The 19,865-nt window shown below is 50.6% G+C and overlaps 1 protein-coding gene across 2 annotated transcripts in view; it reads right to left on the bottom strand.

Annotated features, from left to right (window-relative positions):
* Positions 1-2,128: 2,128 nt before the first annotated feature.
* The window catches only part of MID2 (midline 2), a 300,175-nt gene continuing 282,438 nt past the window's right edge, over positions 2,129-19,865 (bottom strand). For both annotated transcript variants that reach the window (XM_077826406.1, XM_077826405.1), the window contains exons 8-9: positions 19,083-19,290; positions 2,129-2,531 (exon numbers count right to left, since the gene is read on the bottom strand). In XM_077826406.1, the coding sequence (XP_077682532.1) occupies positions 2,129-2,531; positions 19,083-19,290 (611 nt within the window). The remainder of the gene's footprint in view (positions 2,532-19,082; positions 19,291-19,865) is intronic.

Genomic DNA, 19,865 nt, shown 5'->3' with positions numbered 1-19,865 from the left:
ATTTGCTGGTGACAGCATTCCCTTTGCACCTATTGAAGTCAAGACACTGCCTATCTGTTGTGGGGTGGCTATCCTGCTCCTAAAATAGAAGGGGTTACAAGCAGCCCTGGAAAGGGCTGTGGCTGGGGATGGCTGATTGGGGAAGCAGCTGCAGCTGGGCCACACCGCATCAGGCCCCAGCTGGCCTGTATAAATGTCTGTGAGCCAGAGGCCCGAGGAGTAGCTCTCCAGGCTGGGAGAGAGCAGGGCCTGGCTGCCTGCCTGACAGGGTACTGAGGGTGGTGCAGTGCTGGGGAAGGAACAGGCTGAGCAGGGGAAAGAGCTAATTCCCCAGTGACTAGCAGCAGACGCCACAGGGGTGAGTCCGAACCTTTACACTATCCCTCTCCCAAATCAGATCAAAGGCACCACGAGGCAGCTTTCAGTGTGCTTTGGGCACTGTTTCCCCATGACCTGCAGTTCCTCTGACCTATGCAGGACTGTCCTCCCCTACCTAGCTCCTGTTGTCTTTCACACCTATCTATGCAACACGCTCCCCCAGCATCAGGAAGGGAAGAACTGAGGTTTGGCAGAACTTGCCCTTGCTCGGTCCCGGCGTAAGTGATGATGCAAGGTGCCTGCCAGGGAGGGTCAGACCAGCTGGGATTCATGGGGAACAAAAACCTTGGGCAAGTCTCTGCATGACAGGGGGCAGAGTTACCCAAACACAAAGGCCTGGGGGCTGGATTCTGATCTCCTCCCCATGGGTTAACTTCAGAGTGAAAGGAATGGCTCTGCACTGACTCCAGAGGTGACCCCAAGAACCAGCCAGCATGGGACAGAGAACGAGCCAGATGGACTTGGCCAGGCCAGGCTACTGCACTTGCTATCAGCGCTCGTATTTGGTCTTCCGGATTTACTCACTTGTAGCCCCCAGTCAACCCTCACACCAACACAACATACAGAGAAGAAAGTGCATTCTGAGCAGGGCTGTGTGCAGAGGCATAAATAATGGATACAGTCCTTGTACAGTACAGTAGTCATAGACCTCATGGCCCACTGGCTCTCTCCTGCTTCCCTGGAGATGCTGCTGTCTGGCCAACTTCCACTCTCCTTGCCTGGCGGCAGCACCACCTGATACTGGGCCCTTTCCCCACTCCCAACACACACTCCTTCCAGGAGGATGGCCTACATTAAACCAGTGCAGCTTTTGGCCAGCCACATCTCTACCGTGGAGCATGACCTAGCCCAGCAACAAGAAGCAGCATTGCATGGTGGGGCCTATGCTCTCCACAGGCCCCAGGTGGGCACTGGAGGGGACAGATACCTCAGCTTCCTCCATTTCACACAGATCAGGTATCACCCTGAGCTGAGCTTGCCTGGGGCCTCCCTGACGTATAATGACAAAGGGCCTCCCAAAGGAGGCAGTTATAATGGAAGAAAAGAGAGCACTGGTGGGAAGCCGGCTTTCAGGTCTGAGCATCCCCCCGAGCGGGCGGACGCGCGTGTGCCTGTCAGCTCAACACACCAGCCACACCCAGCAGGCGAAGCAGCTGGACGGCTCCTCTCAGAGTGGTTTCTGCTTTCACAACCTGCCTACAGTTTGAATGGCTCTGGATGGTTGGCTGCGGCCGCCTCTCTGGGTGACATTGAAAGCCGTGTTGCTTATGTGACGGATCCTTCCTGAGATGCGGCCGATTGCAGTCCCATGTCTGAACGGGGATGGTCAATGGAGCCGGCTGGCGCTTGAGCTGGCCAGGAGGCGCTACTCCCCTAACAGGCTACACCCTGTTCCGCCCAGGATCCCCTCCCTCACCCACACTCCTAGGGGGCCCTGAAACAAGCACTGCCCACCCCCGCTCCGCTCGCCTCCAAACAAGCCGTGTGACAGTCCAGCTGGAGGAACGCCATCCCGCTACAAAGGAGTTTCACAAGCCGCATTCCCATACACACGGAGCTCAGCCACAGAGTTTATTTCAATCGCTTTTAAAGTTTTGTTTTTCCCTTAAAAATGAGCTTCCTGTGGGAGAGGCTCACTCGCTGAGCATTATTTCTCTGGCGGCAGGGCCTGCTTTCCAATCCAGCTCTTCAGAAGCCCCCATGAACATTCCCCAGGAGCCACTGTGGAGCACGACGGGCTGGCTGCTGCTTAGTGGCAGGCTTTCATCCCTGATACGTACGGGGACTCCTGCGGTCGGCAGTTACACTCCTGCTGCTCTGGGTAATCGATGAAGTCTGGAGCCGGCAGGCCAGACAGGATCATCAAAGATTTGTTCCAGAGGGTGAACGTTGGACACACAGGCAGGATGAAGGCAATGCTGAACGTGTGGAGGTGGAGAGAACTGGCCGGGTCGTAGAAGGACAGGGCGTTGTTGTCATAATCCAGAAGGATGCCCAGACGCTTCATCTGTGGGTGAACGTCCACCAGCATCTCCTTGTTGTTGTGTCTCACCACAAAGTTGCTGCTGCAGCGGGAGAAGACCCAGGATGAGGAGTTCTTGCCAATCCACTCATTCTTTGGGGCTGATTTATAGGCGATGCCGATGGCATACCTAGGAGAGAGACAGACGTTACTGACCTAGACCCTCCAGAATGCACAAACCATATCCCCGAGGGCTCATCCAGCCATGAATTTACAATTTGCCCTAAAATGTACACAGTTACTCCAATTCCCTTGCAATTTGGTGCATCTCGTGGGCACATGGGCTTTGGTCAGTGACGCAAAATTGGGTTCAGTTGACCAAGGGGTTCTCAAGACGCAGCCCCTGAAAAAACTCCCAGCTTTTCTTAAAGTTGAGAGATTCAGGCAATCTTTTTTTTTTTTTTGGCTCACAGATAGAGATCAAACCAAGGCTCAGCTCATCGCACCAGGATCTGCAATGCTCAAAGACAGAGTGCATGGCACCCGATGGCCCTTTGGGGGAAATCAAATTACAGTGTCATTTCAAAAAGATTTTGCTTCTCTACTTAAAATTTTCACAAGCCTTAAGTGCCCATTCTAGCTTCTACTGGATTACACTGAGCACGTGCAGAGAGAGAGGCTGTGTGCGATGGGAGTGGGGGAGCCCTACCCCTCCGCATGAATCGTTAAGATACACATCCCCCTGTGTGGGGTGAAGGGGATTGGGGGTGGGGTAGGGACATGGCTGGGGAAGCCTGGCTGAAGCAGGGGCAGAAGTCCCAGCTCTGTGTGTGTGTGTGGGCGAGGGGAGGGGGGGCAGCTTAGGCTACATAACCAGGTAGCGTGAGGCCCTCCAGTAATAGTCTGTGACAGATATGTGTGCACAGCAGCACAGAACAGGAGACAGCAAAGAGCAACTTCAGACATGTCACTGGTTTCTGCAGGACCAGCTCATGGCTTAGTGGGACGGGAAGGGGAGGGGGAGGAGGAGGAGGATGACGAAGTGTTGGAGGGGAGGGGAGGAGAGGGGTGAGCAGTGGGTGGAGAAGGAGACACACCAGCCTGTTCTCACCTGCTGATTGGTCAGTCACTGTAACAAGCCTACCATAAAGCTGTCAAGGTTTGGGACATAGAGCACAGATGGGATTTCTCTAGGGCCCTGTTAGCAGCTACACATTGCAAACCTTTCAAAGCCAGACCATTCCAGTATAACAAACCATACAGGAGGGGAGGGAGCACTGAAAAATAACAGGCAACCGTGTATCCAGGTGGAGGGACCACTGGACTGGAACTATTGCTAGCTCTGCCACTGGCTGGGTGACCTTGGGCAAGTTGCCATTCTGTGCCTCAGTTTCCCTTCAGTAAAATGGGGATAATGCTGTAAAGTTCTCTGAGATCTACTGATGAAAAGCACTATATCAGAGCTAGGGCTTTTGATTATTACCTTGGGACAGTAGCATATCAACTGCACAACGAGGTGAGAATACAATGGCTTAAATGACCAGTAGCTCCTACCAACAAACATGTCTCTGTTTAAACAACTAGGAAACTAAATGGCACAAACCCTTCGCTAATGCAGAGTTCAGGCTGCCGGGTGATACCTTGCACTGGGCTCAGCAAAACTCAAACCTCTGAAAACCAGGAAATACAGAGATAAGGTACACGCCCACACAGCCTTAACTCTGCCCTCTTTGAGTGGTGGCCCAACACGACCATGACACACTCACTCCCACTCTGCCTTGTCACAGTAATGGCCAGGCACTACCTGTACCTACCCTGTGCTCAAACACTGCTCCCCACACAGACCACCACACCTGTCAAATGTAACAACCACTTTGTACCTTTCTACAGCCTTCACGCCTGCACACAGGCTACCCCTAAACCTGGACTTTCTCCATCCCATCATTCAATCCAGCTTGGTCTCGTATCCCACCCCAGTAGCCTGCTCCTGACACAACCTGCACAGTCCTGTACAGACATGCTGCAGACTGGTCCCTCGCAGTCCATGGGCCCCTTTCCTTTCATCACACACATGGGGAGGGGAGTGGTTAGGAGACACTCTCCTCACATCACAACTCTCCCAAGCGGCTCCAATGTACTTCTTCCCCATTCACTGCAGCTATACATAACAGACAGGTCTCAAAATGTAATTGTAACGGGGGAATCATCATTGAATGGGTTTGTTTCCAGTGGGGGGCTCGGGTCTTGGCCTTGCGCTATTTAACATTTTTATCAATGAACGGGAAGAAAACATAAAATCCTCACTAATAAAATTTGCAGATGACACAAAATTTTGCAAGGGAGGGGAGATAAAGAATGAAGAGGACAGGTTACTGATACAGAGCAATCTGGATTGCTTGGTAAACTGGGTGAAAGCAAACAGTGTGTTGTAATATGGCTAAATGTAAATGTATTGTCTAGGAACAAAGAATGGTCCTACAGCATGGGGAAGTGCTATCCTGGGAAGCAGGGATTCTGAAAAAGATTTTTTTGGCGGGGAGGAGAGGAGGTGTCGGATAATCAGCTGAACATGAGTGTTCAGTGTGATGCTGTAGCCAAAAGAGCGAATGAGATCCTGGGATGCATAAACAGGGGAATCTCGAGTAGGAGCAGAGGGGTTATTTTACCTCTGGATTTGGCACTGGTGCGACCGACCGCTGCTGGAATCCTGTGTCCAGTTCTGGGCCCCACAATTTCAGATACAGGTTGAAAAATTGGAGAGTGTTTGGAGAAGAGTCATGAGAATGAGTAAAAGATTAGAAAACCTGCTTTATAGTGACAGACTTAAGGAGCTCAATCTATTTAGCTTAACAAAGAGAAGGTTAAGTGATGACTTGATAAGGCTCTAAGTATCTACATTGGGAACAAATATTTAATAATGGGCTCTTCAATCCAGCCGAGGAAGGTCTAACACAACGATCCAGTGGCTGGAAGTTGAAGCTAGACAAATTCAGACTAGAAATAAGGTGCAAATTTTTAACGGTGAGAGTCCTCTTTGTGTCTTAGATGGGTGGCCTCTGGGCATGATCACAACACTAATAATGCAGGAGAACTGAATGCACTCTTCAGAATAAACATAAGAATGGTCATAGCAGGTCAGATCAATGGGCCATCTAGCTCAATAGCTTGTATTCCAATAGTGGCTAATGCCAAGTGCTTCAGAGGGACTGAACAGAACAGGGCAAACATTGAGTGATCCATCCCCTGTCATCCACTCTGAGCTTCTCACAATCAGAGGCTAGGGACACCCAGAGCATGGGGTTGCATCCCTTACCGTCTAGGCTAATAGCTCGGCTAACCTCTGTGAACTTATCTAGTTCTTTTTTGAACCTTTTGAACCATCCCCTTGCAAGGAGTTCCACAAATGTATTGTGTGAAGAAATACTTCCTTTTGTTTGTTTTAAACCTGCTGCCTATTAATTTCATTGGGTGATGTCTGGTTCTTGTGTTATGTGAAGGAGTAAATAACACTGCCTTCTTCACTTTCTCCACACCAGTTACGATTTTATAGACCTCTATCACATTCGATCTTAGTCGCCTCTTTTCCAAACTGAGCAGTTCCAGTCTCTTTAATCTCTCCTCATATGGACAATGCTAATCATTTTTGTTGCCTTTCCTTCTGTCTTTTCCAATTCCAATATATCTTTTTTGAGATGGGGTGACCAGAACTGCACACAGTATTCAAGGTGTGGGCATAGCATGGATTTATATAGAAGAATTATGATATTTTCTGTCTTCTCATCTATCCCTTTCCTAGTGGTTCCTAACATTCTGTTCGCTTTTTTGACTGCTGCTGCACTTTGAGTGGACGTTTTCAGAGAACTATCCACAAGGACTCCGAGGTCTCTTTCTTGAGTGGGAACAGCTAATTTAGACCCCATCATTTTCTATGTATAGTTGGGATTATGTTTTCCAATGTGCATTACTTTGCATTTCCCAACACTGAATTTCAGCTGCCATTTCGTTGCTCAGTCACCCAGTTTTCTGAGATCCCTTTGTAGCTCTTCACAGTCTGCTTTGGACTTAACTATCTTGACTAATTTTGTATCATCTACAAATTTTGCCTCTCTGTTCACCCCATTTTCCAGAGCATTTATAAATAAGTTGAACAGCAAAGGTCCCAGTATAGATCTTTGGGGAACCCCGCTAGTTACATTCCTCTATTATGAAAACTGACCGTTTATTCCTACCCTTTGTTTCCTATCTTTAACCAGTTACTGATCCATGAGAGGACCTTCCCTCTTATCCCCTGGAGATTTCACAGTGGTTTCAGCAAAGAAACTGTTACGTTTTCAGTGTGCAGCTATCCCGCTGCTTCATAACATGCTATCTGTTTCCTCCTACACGGATCCTCATGACACGTAGAATGCTGCAGCCTTATGTGTGACAGCGTAAAAGCGGCATAAAAACAGCTTTACTCCATAGAAAATGAACCTGCCGAAGTGCTGCTAAGAAAAGCATTGTTCCTTCCCTGCCAGGCAGGAAGAGGGCTAGAAGTGACACAGCCAGGCTCTTTCAGCAGGAGCCTTCCATTTTAGGCCCATTGTGACAGCCAAGGCAAAACAGCTTTAAAAATGGGATCAGCTTGATGATGGCTCTGTGATGGCTCACAGCTAACTCGCACCATGCCTGGTGATGAACAGAAGCAGAGCCTTCCCAGCAATCTGGCTGCCAGGGCTTTCTCAGAGTTTAGCAAACCACAATTCTTCATAGCCAAATCTGAGCACAGCAGGGGCTCCCTGATGAAACAGTGTTGTTTTAACACCTGGGAAGCTTTGAGGATGACCTCATCACAGAGGCACATGTGGTAGCAGCTAGTGGCCCATGTGCTACACTCAGATCACATGTGGGATTAACCCATTCAACAACTCACTCACCAGTGGGACAACCTGGAAATGGGTGTTCGGGGGGCAGTCAAAGGGACTTGAAAGGAGGCCTTGGCAGCGGAAGGGACATGCTGGGGTTCATGAGAGGGCTGAGAAAGGCATTTGAGGGCATCAGGGTTCTTGGAAGGTTTTTCAGCTTGTGAGGGGCCCGAGAACCTCCAGAAGAGCATGTGGATGCATTAGGAATCAGCCAAGGCAGAAGGGAACATGCCGGCTCCCAGTAACAGGAACATGGGGGGGTTTGTACCAGTTTAGAGACCACTGGTGCATCAAACATGGTGTCCTGCCTCAGGCAGTGGCCAATGATGGGTGCTTCAGGGACACAAAACAAACCAGTCCCAAACCCTAGAGCATCTGCCCCTCGGTGCAGTCCTGTGTACGAGTGAACTGCCTTCGGGGCCCTGTGGTGACCAGTGGATGTGAGAACTGATGGACTGGCCTACTGAGCATAAATACTATTGGCCACACAATTACCCAGCCTCTGACAGAGTGTTTTATTGCTTCACTGGTTTTAGGAAGTCTGTGGGAAAGTGTGAATATTTCCTCTAAACCCCACTTAATAGCAACGTAAGTGACAGGGACATTACAGGGGAGCAGCAGCAGGCCCTATACTGAGGATGCCTAACACTTCCATCAAAGAAGTTCTTCTGATCAATATGAAGAGATCTGTGGCCCTTGGGGTTTGCTGGAGGCAGGGGGTTACTCCTGGGGTGAAGGAGGAGGAGTCTTTTGCTGGTTTCACAACTGCTTGTTCAAATTTTCACAAGTTATGAGCTTTTGCCATTTCCTGAGCTGGGGTGGGCAAACTTTTCGGCCTGAGGGCCACCTCGGGGAATAGAAATTGTATGACAGGTCATGAATGCTCACAAAATTGGGGTTGGGGGTGTGTGTGTGTGTGGGGGGGCTGAGAATGAGGAGTTTGGGGTGTAGGAGGGTGCTCTGGGCTGGGACTGAGGGGTTTGGAGGGCAGGAGGGGGATCAGGGCTGGGGCAAGGGGGTGGTGAGAGGCTCAGGGGGTGCAGGCTCCTAGCAGCGCTTACCTCAAGCAGCTCCTGGAAATGGTGGCATGTCCCTTCTCCGGCTCCTACTTGGAGGCGGGGCCAGGCGGCTCTGTACGCTGCCCCATCTGCAGGCACCGCCCCTGCATCTCCCATTGGAGTGCCTAGGAGCCGGAGCGGGGCCATGCCGCGGTTTCCAGGAGCTGTGTGGTGCAGCCCCCGAACCTGTGCCCACGGCTGGAGCGCTGGAGTAGTGCCGAGCTGCGTGGTGCGGCCCCGATCCTGTGCCCTGGCCAGAGTGGGGCCAAAGCAGCTGGTGGTGCCCCTGACCCAGCGCCCCGCTGTAGCGGGGCCAAGCTGCATGGTATGGCTCGTGGGCTGGATCTGGACCACGTGCCGTAGTTTGCCCACCTCTGTCTTGGATGGTTTTGCACAGTACAGCTTATTCTTGATTTGCAGCCGAACCCTGAACATTCCATTAGCCACGCACATCCACCAGCCCAGAACCTCGCTTCAGTATGTTAATCAGAACTGCTCTGAATAGGATGGACGACAATGGGTCTGGATCCTCCTCCTGCATCTGTTGCTTTTCCCCATCAAGGTACCCCCTCTCCCACCTAAGGGAAGGTGCACTGTGTGGGGAACCAGGTGATTGTCAATTAAGTCTCACATCTTCTATTGATTGGTGTTAAAAATTCTGTGCCAATCACAGTCCTTATTTCTGAGCAAGGCCTCCTACCTACCTGAGAAGTGACACAAGCTGGGAATAGAACTCACAGCTCTAATATGACAAACACACATGCACCCACCTCTGAGGTGTGCAGGAGGTCTGTTACATATTTTTAAATCATATGTACACATCTCTAGCTTGTGATAATCAATTTCTAAAAAACAGCTTCTGCTAATCATGTAGTAATGACAGTACCAGAAAGAAATGAATACTCCAGAAGTAAAGTGTTACCTTGCTTTTAATGTTGCAGAAACTGGGATGCACAATATTTGGGGCATATGCCTTTTCACAGTGGCAATGATCTTACACGATATGCAACGTTACTGTTCTGGTTCAACTGACTGATATTCTCAAGTCTGAGGGCTCTGTCTTGCTGTCTGAGCCCTCTACCATCTGCCAGCAGACTCACGCAGTAGCAGATTGTAGAACTCTAAGCATCCTGGGGGCTAAAACTTATGGCATTCTATCCCAAAGGCACAGGCTAGCCTGCTTACTCTCCCAGGAAATCTCTAGCTATCACTGGGGTTAATATCTTTTCCCAGGTTTCCAGCCATTAGAGAGGAAATGCTGGATTCTAGGAAAGTTATACAAACCCCCCCAAGCTAGGCCATGATTGGACTTTATGTGAAACAGCCCAAACCCCTGACACTTGCATTACCACTGCTCGTGTGCTGCCTGGCACATAGTGATACACGGGGAAGGCACTATCGAATGCTTTAACGCTCCAACACACACTGGCAAGCTTCCCCAGCTCATGGCACATGCCCTATACAGGCACTCGCAGTACATTAGCTTGGGAACTTTCTGATGTAAGTGGGTTTCTTTCTGGGCAAAATTACAGCTCATTTTAGGAATCAAAATGGGTGTTTATCAATGTTTAACCACGGGTCCCCCTTCACTGATATGTATGTTGCTAGCCTTCTGAATCTGTGTGGGCCTGGTGCTGAGTGTGAGTGGGCATCAAGGGATCTTTTGGCTCACAGTCCCCTTCTGAAAACAGGCCATGGTCCACGGTCCATTTGGAGGGTCTATTTTGTAAGCACCTCCATTGATTAAACACTCAGTTTGTGAGCACCTGCAGAATAGCTGGGTTATAAGGAATAACCAGCATGGATTTGTCAAAAACAAATCCTACCAAACCAACCTAATTTCCTTCTTTGACAGGGTTACTGGCCTAGTGGATGGGGGGAACCAGTAGATGTGATACATCTTGATTTTACTAATGCTTTGGATACAGTCCCACATGGCACACTCATAAACAAACTAGGGAAATGTTGTCTAGATAAAATTACTATGAAGTTGGAGCACAATTTAGTGGAGAGTATGCTTATACAAATTGCAGATGACACCAAGCTGTGAGGGGCAGCAAGCACTTTGGAAGACAGGATTAGAATTCAAAACGACCTTGACAAATTGGACAATTGGTCTGAAATCAACAAAATGAAATTCAATAATGATAAGTGAAAAGTACTACACTCAGGAAGGAAAAATCAAATGCACAACTATTAAACAGGGAACACTGGCTAGGTGGCAGTACTGCTGAAAAGGATCTGGGGGTTATAGTGGATCACAAATATGAATCTGAGTGAACAATGAGATGAAGTTGTGAAAAAAGGCCAATATTATTCTATGGGGTATTAACAGGAGTGTCATATGTAAGAAACGGGAGGTATTTGTCCTGCTCGGCACTGCTGCGGCCTCAGCTGGAGTACTGTGTCCAGTTCTGGGCACCACATTTCAGGAAAGATGGGGACAAACTGGAGAGAGTCCGGAGGAGAGCAACAAAAAAAACCAAAAGGTTTGGAAAACCTGACCTAGGATGAAAGATTAAAAATAATTTGGCATGTTTAGTCTTAAGAAAAGAAAAACTTTCTAACTACAGGGGAAGCTAAGCTCTGAAACAGGCTTCCAAGGGAGGCTGTGGGATCCCCATCACTGGAGGTTTTTAAGGGCAGGACAGACAAACACCTGCAAAGGATGGTCTGGGTTGACTGGGTCCCGCCTCGGGGCAGAAGGCTGGAACTAGATGAGCTCTTGAGGTCCCTTAGTCCTATTTTTCTAGGATTCTGTTTCTGCTTTACCTGGGTTTGTATTAGTGTAACCCTGACACCAGAACCCTTTTAATGCCATTTTGTTGGCCTTTTAATGTCCTAGAACAGCATTTATCAAAGTTGGGGTGGCGACACAGTACTGGGTCATGGCATGTCAGGCACTGGGTCACTCTGGTCAGCACTGCTGACCGGGGCGTTAAAAGTCCCGTAGGCGGTGCTGCCCAGCTAAGGCAGGCTAGTTCCTACCTGTTTTGACACCGTGCTGCGCTCCGGAAGCGGCCAGCAGTGGGTCCGGCTTCTAGGCAGGGAACCAGCCAATAGGAACTGGGGGCGGTGCCTGTGGGCAAGAGTCGTGCGAAGCCACTTGCACACCTCCGCCTAGGAGCCAGACCAGCTGCTTGCCACTTCTGGGGCGCAGCATGGTCCATAGTGCCGGGACAGGTGGGAAGCCTGCCTTAGCACCCCCGTTGCGCTGCTGACTGGGAGCTGCCAGAGGCAAGTCCATGTTCCAACCCTGTGCCCCAATCCACTGCCTCAGCCCTGAGCCCCCCCGCAAACCTGGAACCCTTTCCTGCATCTGAAACCCCTCATCCCCAGCCTCATCCCAGAGCCTGCACCCCCAAGCCAGAGCCTAGACCCACTCCCGCACCCCAAGCCCCTGCCCCAGCCCAGGGTCCCCTCCCACACCTTGAATCCCTCATTCCCAGCCCCACCCCTGCACCCCAACCCTCTGCCCCAGCCCTGAGTCCCTCATCCCCAGCTCCATTGTGTTGCAGGCATCAACAATTTTCTTCAGCTGGGTCCCCAGAAAAAAAGTTTGAAAACCACTGTCTTAGAGCACGAGGGAGGATGCATCCTGACAAGACGTTGTTGTTTACATGCAAGATTTCCTTCTGTGATGGATTTTTCTCTTTTGTTCAAATTTCATTAACCTTGCTGTGGGCATATTTGAATTGTCATCCAAGCAGCTTGACCCTGCCAGCTCCCCAACGCACACATTCAAAGGCAATGAAACCCAAGCATGCTGGATACAGTTCTGCCTCAGTGACACCTGTGCATATCCTGGAGTCAGAAGTGCATATGTCTCCACCAGGTATGAACCCAATGGCTCAGACTGTGAGTAATGAGGCCAAAGTGCTTGCTCCGTGTGCCCCTCTGCCGAAAAAGTAGGTATAAATGAATCTGATTCTGCAGCACTCTTATAGCCTGACACAGTCTGGAATGCTGCTGATTGAAAAATGGTTGCCAAGCCATGGCACAGGAGGCCACACATCCATGTACACTCCCCTACCCCCTGTCCTTTCACTTGCCAGCCCTGCTGTGCCTCACATGGCCTGCAGCATTCAGGAGCTGGTGTCACTTCAGCTGTGCCAGAAAAATGCACTTGTTCTCTTAAAGGGAGAATAATCCCAGGGCGGCTTCTGCTCATCAGGCAGAGAGAATGATCTGTCCCCAACTAGAACGGCTTCTTGTGTAACTGCATTATGGGGACAGTATATTTGGATCCTTTAGATTAGAATACCTGTGACATGTTAAAAGGCTGACCCCCTGTCATGTTATTTAAAACAGCTGTAACACACTGCAGGTATATGACTCATATTCCTAGCCATACATTTTACAAACAAAGATAAACCTGATGTGACTAATATGCAGCTCTTCCTTTTTGTTAATAAACTGGAAAGAGACACATTTTTGTGCAGAACAGCTGGCTAGTTTCTCTCTGCACTAGGACATCCCTGTAAGACTTCACCTGTGTTTGAGATCTGTTTCAAAAATGACTTCTGAAGACAGAGGAAAGATGGTTTAGTGACCAGGGCATTAGCCTAAGATTTGGATTCAAGTTCAATACTCTACTTGGCCCCAGATTCTCTGTGTGATCCTGGGCAAAACCTTAGGTCTTTGCACCTCAGTTCTCTGACTGTAATACAGCCAGCACTGTCCCTTGGTAGCGGGGTGCTGTGAGGGGCAATACCTTACAAGAGTGTTAGGTGCTGGCATACTGTGGTAATGAGGGTCAGATAAGTACCCTCAAGGGGGAGTCCTTTGAGGTTTCAAGGGTTTTGCCACTATTGAAGCCTTACATACATCACTATTAGATTTTCTCCAATATAACCCAACCCTGATCCCTTTACATGGACTACTCTACATTGTGGGAGGAAGGACAGGGGAAAAACAGGAACAGAATGGACGGAATGCACGAATAGCCAAACACCCATTCCTGAGGGTAGGTCAGCTGGCAGCCTGTTCATGAAAGAGCGGTTGTATTTCTCAAAAAGGCTTGAGTAGGAATTAGTGAGAGATGTGATGGTGGGTCCCAACAATGTCTGGAAGATCTGAACCTTTCTTGGCTATTCATGCACAAATCAAAAAATTAAAGTACCCAAAAAGCAGGGCACACACTTGTAGCTGGGCTGTATTATCCTTCCTGAAAGGGCACCTTTGTCTCAACAACTCTCTATCTTCTAAGGGCAGAGAAAGGAGAAGCATCTGATTATTTTTGCCCCATCAGGAGAGCCTTGACCCTGAAGCATTCAAAGAGCTGTTGGGTTCCTCATTATATTCCAGCCAGGGAGCTAGCAGGTGAACTGTACAGGCTAGGAGTTTTGTCCAAGAAATAGCAGCCGGAGAAAGCACTGAAGCAGGAATGTCATGGACTGCAGGCATTTCCCTCAGGCCGTCATTAACGAACTTGCCATTTGAAGTTTTGGCCACCAAAGAGCTATTTCATTTCCTTCTATTACTTTTTGATTTGCTTCTGCCAGCATAAGCTGGCACCTCTAGGTCCTTGATGGAGGCGGGGAATGCTGTCTGTGTTCAGCCGTGCAGGGGGGAGGAAGAGAGTTCGACACAGCTCTCTTCACACTGAGAAGCCCTGCACATCAGCAATGTTCATTTGCACCAAATCTAATCCTGTCCTTTCTGACAATGAAGTGATGGGACAAAGAGACACGTTTGCTTCGGGGATGGAGTTTGATTGGGTATTTGGGCAGGGGCTGAGTGGAGGAGAAATGGAGTATTTATTAAAGGTTGCAGAAAGCTGCAGGCCCTGCTGTGCCTTTGATCAATGCACCTTTTCTGTAAGTTTCTACGGGTATGTCTTCACTAGCAACGTTAAAGTGCTGCCATGCACCGCTTTAACGTGGCTGTGTAGTCACGGCACCAGCGCTGGGAGAGAGCTCTCCCAGTGCTGTAAAAAACCCACCCCCATGAGGGGAGCGTGGCTCCCAGCACTGGAGCACTGTCTTCACTGCCACTTTACAGCGCTGAAATTCAGGGGGCTCGGGGGGTGTTTTTTCACACCCTTGAGCAAGAAAGTTGCAGCACTGTAAAGTGGCAGTGTAGACAAGGCCTATGAGACACAAGGCTCCAGGCTCACTCTGAGTTATGGCTGTAGCCAACCCAATTATACTTTTGCCTTCTTTCAGCATGTGGCTGTCTCTTGTGTACACCTATGTGCACCTCTGTTCAGAGTCTGTGGTACTGCTGTATATTTTAAATGAACTTCTTCAGCTATAGGGACTGAATGACTCAGTCATCAACAAACCAACTCTTGGAACTGATTCATTTCTAAGGCACAGCCCCTAATAAAATTCAGTTTCCTGTGAAATAACTTACAAATCAAATTCCCAAGCCCCCCTCTATACAGTGTGACAGGTGAGTGACGCAGAGGTCTTCCCTCAGCACTGCTAGGGTTAGGCAGGATATCTCCACATGCCACCTGGCACACACTGCAGGGTCTGGGTGGACAGGGCTGCGACTCCGTGTTCAGCTCCCCAGCCAGCAGACATGCTACCATTCGCAGCAGCCGCTAAGCAGCAACGGGTGAGGTAGGGGCACCCCAGTGGCAGTAGCTTGGCTTGCCTTACCCCAGCAGCAGACCCAAGGGTTGCCGTGTCAATTCCCTCGTGGCTCTGGCCAAGGCAGGGTTCGGCCACACAGACTGTGCTCAGAAAGGGAGTGTCTCAAAGGCTGAGTACAAGTTCTCTTTGGGTGTGAAGGCACCCCAGGAAAGGAGACAAGGCGAAGCATGTCACTGGGAGGTGAGGAGCAGCAGCAGTCTCCGTCCCTGCACACCCAGTGCTTCAGCGGAGTGGGGAGAAGCTGCCCGGAAGGAGCCCTTGCTCTGCAGTGAGCTCAGAGCAGCTGGCAAGGGGGAATGAAGAATCTGCTGAGTCTGTTTGATATTTCTTGACATGGTCCCATTCTCATGAACTGCATTCGAAGGGTCCTCGGAGACAAATTCCACTCGCTTCAGCTCCAAGCCCATGCGCCAATTGTCCCCGACCCTGCAGCCATTTCTGGCCAGGGCCAGTGAGTGCGAGACACCACTCCATCATAATAGCAGCGTTTTAAACCCACCATGCACAGACATAAATGACTCCACAGGCTGCAGGGCAACGGATAATCTGTTCATGTGCCAACTCAGGCTTGAACACACCACACTTGCACCAGCCTCCAGCTCCCTCCAGCCTGCTCCTGGCCCTGCACAACTCAGTGAGAGTTGCTACTGACTTCACGGGGAGCAGGACCAGCGCCTCGGTGCAGCAGGCCACCTCAGCCCAGGGTTGAGGGGATATTCACTCCAACCTCACAATAAACCAAGCCGTGCTTCTGAATGCTGGGATGACAACTCACTGCACACTCAGAGCAGCAAACACCCGCTCTCAGCACCAACTCACCAGCTGCAGATCCTGGGGAACCAGGAAAAGCAAACACCCTTTTACTGGGGTGCATACATTTAAGCATCACATAAAATAATCATTGCAGGCAATTACAGCCTCCCACAGTGAGTTCCACTTTCCAAGCTTGACCTCGAGGCCAACCATCCAACCTTGAACCAGGGAGCTGATGGAAAGCCGGATCCTGATCTCACTCACCCTGCTGCAGCCACTCTGACTCGGCAGAGCAGCTGCTGATTTCGCACAAGAGGGTGCTCACGGATTTCTGCATTGAATCCAGTTCCCAGGCTTCTGCAGCTCCACCAGGGCAGCTGACTGAAGTCACCCTCTCCCATGTCAACCCAGCCTGAACTCTCCTGCAGCCAGTGGGACTCTGCAGGGGAGCCCGGCTTGGGGTTACAGCATTTTGTCAGACACTCTCCGGGGGAAGCCAGCCTCCCCTCTCCACCTAAGCTATTTCAGTAAAGGCATGCAGCAGAGATCACATTTGGAACTGATGTATTGAGGCTCCCTATCTGCCATTACTCCAGCTGTTCTAACAACTGCGCGGCGCCTTCAGCCTATCCCAGGGCAGACAGACGGGAAATACATGGACCTTTGCATTTTCACTGACACGATGAAGATGTTTTATCCTGCTCCCTGAGGCCTGAAGCTTGTCACAGTGAATGAGGCTTGTCCCAAAGCAATGCAATGCAGAAGCATCCCCGAAGCACATTGATGGAGGGAGAGTGAACGACAACTAGTTCTTCACTGCCTGTGCCACTGAGTCCTGCCCATATGCACTGGCCTAGAGAACAGTGTCAGCCCCCTTTGCCCATCCAGGGGCAGTGATACAGACAGCTGCATGTTCTCCTGGGCAATGTAGCCATACAGATAACCCGTGCCTGGGAGTGCTCTCCAATTGTTAACCCCTTCAGTACTGGCTTGCCAGCACTGGCAGCACCTTTGGGGGAAGGGGATCCTGAAGGGCTAAAGCCAAGGTGTGCATGACTCCTTACTAACCCTCTGCCTGCAGCATGGCACAGCACATGTCGCTCTGTCCATCCTACACAGGGCAGCAGCAGAGGCAGATTCCTGCTCGTGCCTTCCATCTTTACTCCCCTAGTCAGTCCAGTCCCTACCTCAGACCTTGGTGCCCTTCTGCCAAGTATCCTGGTCTTCCCTTCACATTGATACCCTCCAGCCCTCCTTCCTGCACCTTTGGCTCCCTGACTCTCCCCAGCAGCATTAGACTCCCCTCCTGTGCTACCTACTCCCCGCACTTCTTATTTCCTCTTCGCTGGCAGCATCACCCGGCAACTGTCCCTTCTGATGGTGCTTCCCCATCAGTGATGTCGCTGCCCTCTGCCACACTCCTCTACTGGTGGTTCCTCAGTCTGGCTGCCCTCCTGGACCCAGAGATCCCAGGCAGGGGCACGGTGGCTTCCACCAAGCCAGAAGAGCACTAGGATTAAGAACTCCTGGGGTGTCCTCCCAATTTAGCAGGGTGACCACCGGGAAGCCACTTCCCCTCTCTGAGCCCCGGCCCTGCAATGGGGATTAACGATACCCAGCTGCCATAGGGAAGTGCTTGGAGTTCTGTGACCGACGGTGCCAGGAGACTTTGTTCTGATTACACATTTCCCCCACTGGATTGTGCCATTCCACAGTACATTAGCTGTGGCATCGCGGTCGCCGCTTATGTAGCCCGCTAGTGAGTGTGTGTGACAGGTCCCCCCAAGGCCGATCTGCAGAGGAGATGAATTGTTCCAATCCCCCTCCTCGTGAGCCTGGGCTCTCTAGCTCAGGCTGTTAGCTCTGTAGGTCCCTGGTTCGATCCCAAGTGGGTGGCTATCATGCTTGCACCCCAATTCTCATACCCCCCTTGTGCAGGGACCACTGCATGTCTGTCCAGCATGGGCCACAGGAGGAGCTCCTCTGAGCTACCCCAGACATGCAGGGACCTGTAACTGACTCCCGAGCTCTTCTCAGATCTCTCTAAGAAACAGCTCTGGTCTTGCGGGCCCCACACGTTCATTTCTCCCCCTCCGGTCCTCGCTGACCTTCCAGACTTTAACTTTGTAACAGTGTCTGTTACAGAAATGAAAGGCCCCAGAGGAGACTGCTGAGACAGAGAGAGCCTGTGGAATAGCAAACCAACCCCGCTGTCCAGGCTGCCGCTGTCCAGGGTAGGCACTCCATTCTACGTTATTCTAACGTCCCTAGGGATGCTATTACCCTGAATTTCACCACTGCTGCCACCTAGTAACGAAGCTCTTCTCTCCTGGCCTGAAATTCCCAGTGCTGCAGTGTCAGTAACATGCAGCACCTGTGACACCACATGCGTTAAGCTGTGACACTCCTGAGCCTTGTTCAGAAGGAGAGGCTGGGGCGCTAGACATAGGGAATGTGATCTATTGCTGCGGAGTGTCCCGAGGTCCCTTGAACAGGGCCCTGTCATTTATGCACTAGCAGAACGTTTCTGTGATGGGTGCCAGGGAGGGCCCAGGCTGGGGTACAAATCTGTGAATTTACACAGCACGCGAGGAAACGACACACATGCTGGAGCCAGCAAGGGGCCCTTTCTGAGGGCTCCTTGAGACAGAGACAAGCTCTACAGATGGCAGGGCTCGGCTTGCCATTACACGGGGCTGCCAAGATGAGGAGGAACGAGACATTAATCCTCCAGAGGCCAAACTAAGGAAAAAGCAGGTCTTGTTACGGAACTCGTGAAAGGGGAACCCACTGGCCATGCAAGCAGCAGCAGGTCCCTGTCGCTCTGAGTAAACTCTGGCCTCAGGTAACACTCCTGCAGTGGCCACGTGTCTAGGGCTGGCCCAGCAGCAACTTCTTACCCTTCAGAGCTGAGGCAGAGCCACAGACTCCATTAAGACACATGAGCCTTAGCCCATGAGCCCTGAGGAACCTGCAGGGCTATGGACCAGCAAGCTGGAGTCCAGCCTTGTGCATCTTCTGTGAAATGGCCAGTGGAGATCTTATGGGAGGACCTCTGTGACTAGGGCTGATGTCAGGCAGAACACACCGAGCGTGGCTTTATGTTCTGACAGGACTTCGCAGCACCAGCCCTTTCTACACTGCACCATGGCACCTGAGCAGATTTGACCCGAAAGCCTTTGGGAGGGGCTGTGACCTATCACCTGTACAGGGTTACTGCAGAGAGTCATTTTGCAGTTGGCATTAGTCGGCAGCTACAACTCCCTGATCAGTGAGAAAGATGGTAGGGAAAGCACCAGCCACTCCTCTGTCCATGACATGGCCCTGTAAAGGGACTGTCCTTTCATTACACTGTCTCACAGTCAGTTTCAGGGCAGGGATAAAGGGGGAAGAAAATGGAGCACTTCCTGGCAGATCTCCTTACCAGGTTGAGGATCCCACCATCACTTCCCAGTAATGGCACCCGCTGTCGATGAATATGTTGCCTGCTGCTCCGTAGCACCCAGTACCGCTGAACCTCTCGGGCGTGTGGCTCTTTTTCAAGGAGCTCTCGTCCTTTTCCATCTGCAGCCCATCATTGGAGAGCTTCAGCTTCTTGTGAGCCATCTTGGGATCCAACTTAAAGGGCTGACCTGAAAGGAGGACAGAAATGCCGATGGTTAGTGTGTCTCCTTCCCTGTCACACAGGCTGAACCTGAATTGCCTCTCTTCTGCCTGTTACACCAAGCCATGGGATGTGAGAAAGGCATCAGCCAGGGTACCTGGCTCTTCCAACCACATACCAGAGCATTCATAAAAAGTACCATATATTCTTGGCATCCTCCAGGCTGCCCCCGCTGGCAGGACAAGGGTCAACCACGTGCCTCACTAATCTACTGCCAAGATTCCAGAGCAAAAGATCCCTCTAATACTAATAACAGCCCACGCACCACTTGAGTCCCATGTAAGTCATCGCAACAGGACACAGGCAGGAGCTAGGTGGTGTGCTGGCATCGTGAATTTATTTCATCTTCATTGACCTAATGCAGAGAAGGGAGGAATAGCTCGGAGGTGAAATCAGAAGAGATTTATGAAGTTGTGCTAGAGAGAAATAAGTCTAATTATAGTTGGAACAAATGCAATAATTAAAAAGAGAATGAAAGCGTGGCCACTTAAGAATGGAGTCAAGCATTGCTCCAAACTGCTGGTCTATAGCATAGGGGCTGTT

The sequence above is a fragment of the Eretmochelys imbricata genome, chromosome 9, assembly GCF_965152235.1.
Source record: "Eretmochelys imbricata isolate rEreImb1 chromosome 9, rEreImb1.hap1, whole genome shotgun sequence".
Taxonomy (NCBI): Eukaryota; Metazoa; Chordata; order Testudines; family Cheloniidae; genus Eretmochelys; species Eretmochelys imbricata.
Note: the sequence above shows the minus strand (reverse complement) of the source record. Positions and strands in the feature narration are given on the sequence as shown.